Source organism: Mytilus edulis, chromosome 2, assembly GCF_963676685.1.
Source record: "Mytilus edulis chromosome 2, xbMytEdul2.2, whole genome shotgun sequence".
Lineage (NCBI taxonomy): Eukaryota > Metazoa > Mollusca > Bivalvia > Mytilida > Mytilidae > Mytilus > Mytilus edulis.
Window position 1 is genome coordinate 58,748,924 of NC_092345.1, and position 12,470 is coordinate 58,761,393.

Below are 12,470 nucleotides of genomic sequence, written 5' to 3' on the forward strand. Positions count from 1 at the left end.
GACAAGATCGAACGTATGAACCTGTTATGTAACTACAAATGTACAATAATGAGCAAAGGAAGATGATTCCAACTAAAATACTTACAGCTGCTACTCAGACTTTTTGTTTGAATTTTTCCTCGGCGTTTACTATTTTTGAGATTTTACTTTTTGATATAAGATGTAATTTACAATATAAAATAAAGAAATGTTTTTAAAATTATAACTAAATTTTGGCTTCTTTATCATCCCATCCAATCTAAAAGTTTCTTATTAAACAATATGTAATACAGTATGAGACTTTAACGATAGTAAGTTATAACAGGAAAAAAAGGTCCAAAGTAAAATCATAAAAATACTGAACTCTTAGGAAAATTCAGATGTCAAGATCAAAAGCTCAAACACATCAAACGAATAGATAACAACTGTCATATTCCTGACTTGGTACAGGCATTTTCTAATATAGAAAATGGTGGATTGAACCTTGTTTTATAGCAAGCTAACTTCTCACTTGTATGACAGTCGAATAAAATTCCACTATATTGACAACGATGCCTGAACATAACAAACAGACATAATAGGTATAAATTAAAAAAAAATATGGGTACAGCATTCAACATTATGTTTTAATCTTAATCACTAAAATAACAAACAAATATGTAAGAAATAAGCATAAAATAACAAATTGATCAAGCATATTAGCAAAGATTAAAGACAAGAATACAAAAAGTTACGATAGTACTATAACACAAATTTATGTGTTTATCTTAAAAATGGAAACAACACAAAAATAAAAATGGCGAACGTGCAAAAGAGACAACAACCCGATCAATGAGCAAAAACAAACGAACGCCACTAATGGGTCTTCAACACACTGAGAAAATTCCGCACCCAAAAGGAAAGCTTCAGCTGACCTCTAAAATAATTGCGAACTAGAGAAAATGGGTGTCAAACTTTACCCAAAGATTTGATGAAGTAAAATCCAAAATACATAAAAAAATAAACAAAGGCCAAAGGCTGCAGACATGGGACAGGCGCAAAAGCTGTTTTGTGAGAAGCGCTTTTCTGGTTTTTCTTTCATTAGTATCGCTCAAAGCCAAATATTTGAAAGCCAAGGATGGTATCAGAACCATAACAGATGAAAAGCCATTAGTCATAAAAAGGACCTAAAATGCACGTCCAATACAATATTTTGGTCAAGGTATAAAGTAAAATCACAAAAATATGCGAGATCGGTTATTGACAAGAACTCCGAGGAAAATTTTTCCTTTCTTCTTCGTTTGTCTTTTTAATCATTCATACTTTTGTGGACAAATATTACTATATCTAGAACTCCGAGGAAAATTTTTCCTTTCTTCTTCGTTTGTCTTTTTAATCATTCATACTTTTGTGGACAAATATTACTATATCTAGGCCGGTGAAAACTAAAAGAACACTTCTTGATATATAATTTTGAATATCAAAAAGACGTTGATAAGGTAGGAATAAACTATCGCTGAAAAGGTTTAGCTTATTATCAGACATATTTTTTGTGATATAATATATTAGAGTATCAAGTATAGATAATTAGAATCTGAATATAGTGTGTTGAAAATAAAAACGATCAATTTATGTCTTTCTTAATTTCCTGTATTAAACGTGTGAAACTGAAATAAAAACCATAAAAAATATGGGTACAGCATTCAACATTATGTTTTAATCTTAATCACTAAAATAACAAACAAATATGTAAGAAATAAGCATAAAATAACAAATTGATCAAGCATATTAGCAAAGATTAAAGACAAGAATACAAAAAGTTACGATAGTACTATAACACAAATTTATGTGTTTATCTTAAAAATGGAAACAACACAAAAATAAAAATGGCGAACGTGCAAAAGAGACAACAACCCGATCAATGAGCAAAAACAAACGAACGCCACTAATGGGTCTTCAACACACTGAGAAAATTCCGCACCCAAAAGGAAAGCTTCAGCTGACCTCTAAAATAATTGCGAACTAGAGAAAATGGGTGTCAAACTTTACCCAAAGATTTGATGAAGTAAAATCCAAAATACATAAAAAAATAAACAAAGGCCAAAGGCTGCAGACATGGGACAGGCGCAAAAGATGTTTTGTGAGAAGCGCTTTTCTGGTTTTTCTTTCATTAGTATCGCTCAAAGCCAAATATTTGAAAGCCAAGGATGGTATCAGAACCATAACAGATGAAAAGCCATTAGTCATAAAAAGGACCTAAAATGCACGTCCAATACAATATTTTGGTCAAGGTATAAAGTAAAATCACAAAAATATGCAAGATCGGTTATTGACAAGAACTCCGAGGAAAATTTTTCCTTTCTTCTTCGTTTGTCTTTTTAATCATTCATACTTTTGTGGACAAATATTACTATATCTAGAACTCCGAGGAAAATTTTTCCTTTCTTCTTCGTTTGTCTTTTTAATCATTCATACTTTTGTGGACAAATATTACTATATCTAGGCCGGTGAAAACTAAAAGAACACTTCTTGATACATAATTTTGAATATCAAAAAGACGTTGATAAGGTAGGAATAAACTATCGCTGAAAAGGTTTACCTTATTATAAGACATATTTTTTTGTGATATAATATATTAGAGTATCAAGTACAGATAATTAGAATCTGAATATAGTGTGTTGAAAATAAAAACGATCAATTTATGTCTTTCTTAATTTCCTGTATTAAACGTGTGAAACTGAAATAAAAATCAACTATTTCAGAGATTTCGTACAAACACTTGTAAAACTCATGGATTTTATCAATTTCATGATCAATTTAGTCAGTTTTAATGAGTAAGAATTGTTTTACAGTAGTCATTTTTATGTTCCTTTATATATTGCTGTTCGATGTGAGTCAAGGCTCCGTGTTGAAGACCGTACCTTGACCTATAATGGTTTACTTTTACAAATCATGACTTGGATTGATAGTTGTCTCGTTGGCACTCATACCACGTGTACTTATTTCTATTATACAAAAGTTTCAAAATATCATTATTTTACAAGAGCACTAAATTTACAATTTTCTGTAACAACTATACCTTTTCAAGATTACAAATATCTATAAAATTTAAAGAGAGTTCTATTAAGAAGAATATTCTTTAATGTAACTCTTAAGAGGGGGCAATACCTTTTTGTGTTAATCTGTTATCGGTCTTTTTAAGGTGTTGTTAACTGTTATCTGAGATCAATTTAAGATGTCAACTGTTTTCAACCCTGTTTCGAGGGGTTGTTAACATTTTAACGGACCCCCTATTGCCCCCCCTCTTAAGGTTGGCGATAAGAAAAGACTTGGAAAGTTTTTCTATTGTATGTGCTTATTTTTATTTTTGATATTTACCTTTTCAGTCTTTAATGTCCTAATGAATGGACGCTTACAATTATAATTATAAATTTCTAATTGAAACCTTTGAAATATTTCAATTTTTTTACTGCTTCAATTGATATACCTATTAATAATGTATTCTGACATTAAATGAAATATTTGTTTAAATATTTCCATGTTGATAATTTCCTTTAGATTTTTGTAAAAGAAACTCGTTGATCATCTCTTATTCATGTATTTGAACGTAAAAAGACAAAACATGATAATGGAGTTACACGTGTTATTTTTTATTATTAATACTTTTGTGGACAAATGGTTCTTTATCTATGCTGGTGAAACCTAAAAAGAACAAATCGTATTGATATCTAATTGTGAACTTCAATAGACCGAAGATAATAATAATCAATCGCTGAAAAGTTTTACTTAGTTATCAGACATTTTTTTTGTTATATAAAATTTTACGATATCAAGTCCCGATAATTAGCATCCAGTGTGTTAATAATAAAAAACAACAATTTTTTTCTTTCTAAAATTTCTGAGTTAAACGTGTGAAATTCAAATTTTCAACTATTCCAGAGAATTCGTACAATTCCTAGCTTGTGAAACTCATGGATTTGATCAATTTCATAATCAAATCCGTTATTTTACAAAAGTTTTGAAATCTGAGGTACTTTAAAATTTTCTGTAATACGCATACCTTTTCAAGATTAAAAATATCTAGAAAATTGAATGAGAGTTCTATTAAGAAGAATATTCTTAAATGTAACCATTAAGATTGGTGTTAAGAAAAGACTTGGAAAGTTTTTCTATAGTATGTGCTTATTTTTATTTTTGATATATACCTTTTTCAGCCTTTTGATGTTCTAATCGATTGACGTTAACGATAATAATTATCAATAACTAATTGAAAACTTATTTTACTGCTTCAATTGATATACCTATTAAATATGTACTATGACATTAAATGAATCATTTGTAAAAAATATTCCCATTTGATAATTTACTTCAGGTTTTTTTTTAAAAGAAACGCGTTGATCATCTCTTATTTATGTATTTGAACGTAAAGTGACAAAACAAGATAATGTAGTTACACGTGTAATTTTAAATTCAAATACAAACAATATAGCTGTGAAGAGCATGTTTAAGAAATGATTGATAAATATACTTTTAATTTTCTCAATATCGCTTAAAGCCAAATATTTGAAAGCCATGGGTTATATAAGAACCGAAACAGTTGAAAACCATTAGTAAAAAAAGGATCTTAAATGCACGTCCAATAGCTGTGCCCCGTTCAAGGTATCTTGTGCTATCATCTCCTATTTTCTTCGGTTTTTTTTTTTATCAATAATACTTTTGTGGACAAATAGTTCTTTTTCTATGCTGGTGAAAACTAGAAAGAACAAATCTTATTGAAATTTATTTTTGAATATCAATAGATAGAAGATAAGATCAGTATAATCAATCGCTGTAAGTTTTTTCTTAATTATCAGACAAAGTTTGGTTATTTAATAGTTTAGGATATCAGTATTTATTTAATCAGATAGAAATTTTGTCTACTTTTTCCAAAATGAAGATTTTCCAAGGCTTTGTACTTTTTTTCGCTTTCGATCTTTTATATCTGGGCGTCACTGGTGAGTCTTGTGTGGACGAGGCGCTTTTTTGGCGTATTGAATTTTAAACCTGATGCTTTTTGTTATTCATTAATCATGTGTTTCTTTGTCTAATACGTTCTCCTATTTATTTGTATTGTAGTCCTGTAGTGTTATGTTGTCATTTCAATGTTATATTTAACATTGCCATTAAAGTGCGAGGTTTGGCATGCCACAAAACCAGGTTCAACCCACCATTTTTTCCTTTAAAAATGTCCTGTACCAAGTCAGGAATATGGCCATTGTTATATTATAGTTAGTTTATGTGTGTGTTACAATTTAACGTTGCGTCGTTTGTTTTCTCTTATTTTTTTTAGTGTAAATTGACATTGCGATAAGACGTGTCACGGTACTTGTCTATCCCAAATTCTTGTGTTTGGTTTTGATGTTATATTTGTTGTTTTCGTGGGATTTTGTCTAATGCTTGGTCCGTTTCTGTGTGTGCTGCATTGTTGTGTTGTGTCGTTGTTCTCCTCTTATATTTATGCGTTTCACTCGGTTTTAGTTTGTTACCCCGGTTTGTTTTTTGTCCATGGATTTATGAGTTTGAACAGCGGTATACTACTGTTGCCTTTATTTGTCCAAATATATAAAAAAAAGTATTGGTCATCGTTCTATTGTCAAGCTACATGTCGTGAAAAATCGGCCAAATTCGTATAGATTGTTAATAAGAAAAACACATCTTTGTGAAAAAAAGAAACATATGATATAGAATTTTTCTATAAAATATGAGAAGATAGGTTTTATAATATGCTTAGGGAAAATAAATAGAAAAATTGTGTCACAGAATTTGATTTCTTGCAACAAGTAAAAATGTAAATGTAACTATCATTCCAATATAAATAGTTTACGAAGAGTTATCTCCACTTAAATAGTCAAGTTGAATAATTGTTTCTAAAAACATAAATATTTGGGTTTGTCAAAACATTTTTAGGAGAAAATAGAAAAAATTTGTGTCACAGAATTTGTTTTCTTGCAATAAGTAAAAATGAAAATGTAACTATCATTCCAGTATACATATTTTACTATAAGAGTTATCCACCTTTACATAGTCGTGTTGAAAAAATATTTCTAGAAACATAAATATTTGGGTTTGTCCAAACATTTGGATAATAAAAAATAAAATTGAGAAAGGAAATGGTGAATATGTCAAAGCGACAACCACCCGACCATAGAGCAAACAACAATGCATTTAAAGAGAGATAACTCTTTTAGTAAAATATTTATATTGGAACGATAATATTTTCATTTTTTCCTGTTGCAAGAAAACAAATTCTGTGACAATTTTTTTTCTCTACTTTCTCATCTATATCATTTATTTTTTTTATTAAAGTGCATATATCGTTCAATATCATGAAAACAAAGGTTTACCCACATTTGTACACTAAATAATACTTTCATTAAAATTATTGATTATGACATCAGACATGTTAACATTAAAAAAAATAGACTTCTTTTCCTCACATTCATTCGATCACCAATCCTTTTGACTGTCATGAAAGTACAAAATATTCCCTAGAAAAACTGGAAATAAGTAAACAAACTTAAAACAAATGCTGCAATGGATTAACAGTCGATTGAGACTTCATTTGATCTCTGAAATAAAACAAACAATAATAGCTATAACAACGTTAACACTGATTAGAGTTGTGCTTTATTACATTTTTTTTCCCTTTTGCGTGGAATTTATGGTTTAATATATAATTTTCTAATTATTTAGTCGATGTGAGAAAATATTTATTATTAAAGGCATATAATTCTAAGAAACTACAAATCAACAATCGTTACTCTCTCAATTTTATACAAGTACTAATAAAGTACTTATCACGAAACATAAAAAAATTATAAATATATGGATACAAGATCTTAACATATAGCGCAACCAGCAACAACTTAGTAGAGCTAATACGATAACGGTATATGAAATACACCAACAACAACTTAGTAGAGCTAATACGATAACGGTATATGAAATTCTCAATTTAGAAGACATAGACAATTGAAAGACATACATGTACATTCATTAGACACAAACCAAATATTGCCTAGAGCTACTGGGCATACGTTACTTAGGAAAAATTAGACGCAACAGAGACTTCACCGTCAATTAAAGACTTTATTTGATCATGGATGAAAAAAAATCATATTATAGATGTAACAATATTGTGCCAAGAGTCGTGCTGAGTTATACCATATCTTTCTCTTTTGCAATGAATTAATGGCTAGTTAACCTTATAATTAAAACAAACAATCCTTTGCGAAAAAAAAATATAATAGTTAAAGACTGCCTGATAAAATTCTAAGGAATATGATACAAATCCACTTTTTTAATATCCTTTCTTTAGGTAAGTAATAATATAAAACTTACAACTTAACATAAATAAACTATATGTTTATTTATACAAATTCATGTATTTATATACAGTTTGAATAATTGATATAAACGTCTAGCACAATCACCATTACCTTAGTATAGCTTATACAAATCAGATACATATTAGAAAACACAATAAAGGACAATACATGTTGCATTAATAAACGTACATTCATTTGACACAAGCAATATGGGTTAGTTAAACCGTTTACCAGGTATCTAGCACTCTATCAGCCTCTCTGATATGTGAACCTTATATCGTTTAAGAAGAAATGTAATAAAATCTGGACGGTACAACTTTATTTAATACCTATTTACTTACTTTTTTTTGCATGTTTGTATCTTATTTCGAACGCCACTGATGAGTTTTTTGTAGACAAAACCCGACGCTGGTGTACCTTATATGTTTGATGAGTTGACAAACTTTACCACAATTAAAGTGAAAAGTTACTTAGCGCCGAGGAATATTCAAAACGGAAATTCCCTAATCCAACCGCAAAATCAAAAGTTCAATCACATCAAACAAATGGAAAACATTTAGTACAAGCATTTAATAATTGAAATCTATAATAAAATAATAAAACAACACTAATCGTTATGCTATCAGATCGATGATTGATGTTGCCAAAAAAAAAAAAGCCTGATAAACAATTATACCTTTATCGTATTCACAGGTAGAGGTTATGTAGCAATATTATCAACCAGTTTTGAAAGCAATGTTATGTGCAGAATTTTCATACAGTAGAATAAAATGAAAGGAGTTACAAGAGCTCAAATAAAATAATTTAAAGGAATTCTTTCGTTCCTTTTTTATAATCAGTGTAAAAAAGTATTTGTTATGGAATATTCCTATTTTACTAAAACTGTCAAGTTGTATTAAAAGTTCACAAAAATGTTTGCAATAAAATGTATTTAACTGTTAAATTGATAATACATGTCTCTAAGTTGTAAACGAATTTTTGGTAAGTGCAACGTCATTTAAAATTTGGAGATCACCACAATCTGCATATTAAATAGACACAGAAATGTACACAAACGAATACAGATTAAAGGAACATCACAATAAAATCTGTTAAATTTTACGGAGTGTTAACAAAGTTAATCTAAAATAAATCGACATGATTTAAAAAAATGGCTTATGCGTTAATAAATATGAATCATAGAGACCAAGATATTTAATATTTGATTTAGGTTTTCTGTCATGCCTTTTGGGATAAAAAATTATGTCATACTACCAATTTTATAAAAAAAAAAACGAATTCAAAAAGTTAACTTTTAAAATGACGACACAGCGGTACAAACCAACATTTAGTCTGATACCAAAATTATCGATTTTTTTCCTAACCTATACAAAAGATATTCAACATTGATCAAAATCATGATCAGAATGCCTTCTCTGATTGATTTAAGAAAAGTAACATTCATGAATGAATATAAAATTTAGCAATTTAATATGTATAAAGCACATTGAAATTGACACAGGATTTAAATTTATTTGTATTTATTGGTTCTCTTCCGATTTTGAATGTACTGTATAAATCTTGTTAAATCAATGGTAAAAATAAAAACAGCCGGTATAATAAGTAGTATTATCCCCGAGGCACCTACTGAAACTGCAGATGTTCTGAAGTCACGTACAGATATCTTTCGTCTAATGGCAGCTGTAGTTGTTTTTTTGTCAACAGTCATATTAGATTTTAGTTCGTCTAAGTATTCTTTCATTTCTTCTTTCATTTCCTCAAATGTTAGATTACTATCCTTGAGGTAAGCCCATCTAAACCCTGGAAATAAATTAGTAAAGAAAGGTCACAAGAAAATATGTGTTTTCTGTAAATGTCAGTGCCCCATTTAGAGCAGAATTTGCTTACCCTTCTGGAGCACCTGATATCACCCATAGTTTTGTTGACAAAGGGATCTTACTTGTTTTTCTTTTGTGCTTTATAATTTTTCAAAGTTTGTGCTGTTTATATCGGTAGCAGTCTTGTTGATGTAATGTAGTGTTGTCATTTTAGCGATATATTATTCCATTTTCATATCAGCGGGAGGTTTGGATAGCCATAAAACCAGGTTCAACCCACCATTTAAAAAAAAAGTAGTTCAGTGTTTTCCTCTTTTATTTAATATGTTTCCCTTACTTTTGGTTTGTAACCCTGATTTGTTTCAGTTACACCTATTAATCAACATTGAACGGCGGTAAACGACTATTTCATTTATTTATCCCTTGTATTAAAACATTTAAATGTTTCGTCGGTCAAGTTTCAGGGTACTTAACATATGGGTTAAAATGTGGTGATGTCTTAGGGTCAGACAAGAGTCAATTACCATTCCGCAATTTTGTGATGTCTTACCACTTGATATTACCTATTAATTCCATTGTATAGTAGTAACACGACGGGAATCTAATGTGATCTGGATCTGTATTTTCTGAAACACCAGAGATCAATCCCCGGTTTTCGGTACGCGTTGCTCAGTCTTTAGTTTTATATAATGTATTTTAATTTATTTTGTTTGTGTTTTGCACTTATTATTTTTCCATGACGTTGTCAGTTTATTTTTGACTCATGATGTCGAATGTCCTATTTATATCGTTTACCTTTTCTTTAAGAGGTATCTGTATGTGATTCTGTCTTTTTTTGGATATATTGTCAAAAATTTTACAGATTTGAGTCCATAGATTTGAAAGCTAGACCCTTGAGTTTGACAATCATCGGTGCCCACATATAGAACACAATGTTCACCTTACACTGGTTCACTTGAATGGTGCGGCAAAAATGCTTTTCTTTCATTAAAAATCTACATAAAAAAAATGTGTATAGACACTTTGCTGAACGTCAATGTTAGAAACAGAAACAGTAGTTGATAAAGAATAGACCTTACCTTTCAAGGCGGTGCATATTGCTTCAGAATGACATTTACAAGAACCTCCTACAAAAAATATCTGTCATATAAATACTAGTTTACATCATGTAGTTTAATATATCGACGAAGAAATTATTTGTCTATAAAAAAGCTTTTCAATACATATGTCAATAAAAATGCAAGTTCCTCATTGATACGTATCTTAATCCAACTTGTTGCTTTTTCTCCAGCAATGATCTAAACGTTTTAACAAACTGAAAAACAAATAAATCCAGAGCACCCCAAACATCACCTTAAAATAGGAATCCCTAAAAGCAGTGACCGGTCCATTTCATTGGATTACCGAACGACTGTCTGTCTTTCCAATCCTTTTATATCATTACACATACTAGGATACTTGTTGTCTCAAAAGTGTTGCAAGATTTTAAAAACACCCTTCTGACGCATTTATATAGTGTTGTTTCAATTTACTAGCACTTGGAGGATACCACTGATGGTTGACTGAAATGATTTACTACATATTTTATCTAGGTTTTTTTCTATATATACTTGTATTGTATTGTGATGGTAAACCAAGAAACTCCCATTGAATGCATACTATTTATAAAGTGCTACTTTTTTTTCTAGCAATAGTGGTACCAGTCTTGTATAATAATTCAAGTTTCCGGTGCATGATAAAATAGTCCATTTTTTAAAATATTTTTCTGGACTAAATTTTTGCTCTTAACTAAAGCAAATAAAACATTATACAGATTTAGAAAAAAAATGCTTTTTGGGGGATATCATTCCAGGAAAGTGAAAGGAAATCATGTTTAATGCGGTGCGGCCTACTAAAAACAGCAAACAGCAGTAGAATAAAAATTTACCTTCAGGGTAAAATAACTTTTTATTCCTTGTGGCATGAACAATTACTTCATCCATGAAATGAATATGAAAAAAATGTTCTATGTAGCATTTTTACTTTTTAATTTTAAAAGATTTTTTTTGTATATAAGCCTATGGAGCAGTTACCTTCAATACTGCGACCTAGTCTGTACTGATGCCGGTTTTCTGTGTTCTTAAATTCCGAGTTGAGCAATGACAAAATTTCTAAAGAACTTAGATTCTAAGTCCTTCACGTAATGTAAACCTTGAGTGATTTTGGTTGTTTTCCTAACTGCCATTTAAGAGATAATTGTATTGTATTTGAAGCCTTGCGGACGTCCATCTGTAGTTTTACTGTCGCAAATTTAGTTTACATGGCAACGCATAGTGGAGACAGGTAAACGGGTATTTGCGACAATAAAACTACCGATGGAATTCCGCATAGCTTCAAACACAATACAGTTATCTCTATTCTAATGCAAAACAAGTACATAATTCAATTTCAATCATTATTTCAGTGTAAAATTTTTATTAAAGAAAATTTCGCGCAAGGATGTCAAGGATGTTATCTTCTTTGACCCCTAGACTAAATGACGTCATATGTATGCCTTCGACGTCAAAGGCAACACCTGGCGTTTTCCGGTATCTTAATTGGCCGCTTCATAATGTAATAAATTTTGATAAAAAGTAGATTTCTAGGTGCAACAAGTGAGGTATTTGCTAATTATTGTAGAAATTACATATCAATATATTCCGCAATTCAAAATGTCGGTTTTCTTAGTTACCAACAAGGAGATATAGTGTTGTAGGCTTACTCTCATCCAATCAACGCAATTGATACAAAATAATTGCATTATAATTTTTTATTATGAAGCTCAAAATGTTTCTACTGATTCAAACATGCCTGGCTTGCAAATGTTTGTTTTGCGTTCGACCGTTCCGAGGAAAAGTACTTCAAATCACTACAGACGCAGTAACATTATAACAGACCAAGATATACTACTAGATCAATTACAAACTAAACGTCTAGATACAACATTGTTAAAGTAATAAACAAAAAAATCTTTTACAATATTGAAAATTAGCGTTTTGAGACATTGTCTAAAATAAGCTGTATAACAGTTCTAAAATTACTAATTCTAATTACCAGTTGCAGTGGTTGTCTGTGAAAGTGTTGTTGTTTCTTCAGTTGTAATTTCTGTTGTCGTTTCTGTAAAATTGAAATAGATTATAAATCATCATAACGAAAGAAAAAAAAAACACGTTTATTTGTACTTATTTCAGTCTTCTTCAAGAATTGGTTTTGAAAATCCCTTGGTATGTCATCAAACTTACAAAAATAACTTTTCTAAGGAAAATTAAAACGGAAAGTCCCTTATCAATATATGTTTCTGTTAACTAGC

General features: G+C 29.9%; 1 protein-coding gene across 1 annotated transcript in view; it reads right to left on the minus strand.

Moving 5' to 3' along the window:
- Window positions 1-8,772: 8,772 nt before the first annotated feature.
- The window catches only part of LOC139510617 (peroxidasin homolog), a 37,707-nt gene continuing 34,009 nt past the window's right edge, over window positions 8,773-12,470 (minus strand). The window contains exons 8-10 of the mRNA XM_071297167.1: window positions 12,215-12,277; window positions 10,222-10,269; window positions 8,773-9,125 (exon numbers count right to left, since the gene is read on the minus strand). Of these exons, the coding sequence (XP_071153268.1) occupies window positions 8,836-9,125; window positions 10,222-10,269; window positions 12,215-12,277 (401 nt within the window). The 3' untranslated portion in view covers window positions 8,773-8,835. The remainder of the gene's footprint in view (window positions 9,126-10,221; window positions 10,270-12,214; window positions 12,278-12,470) is intronic.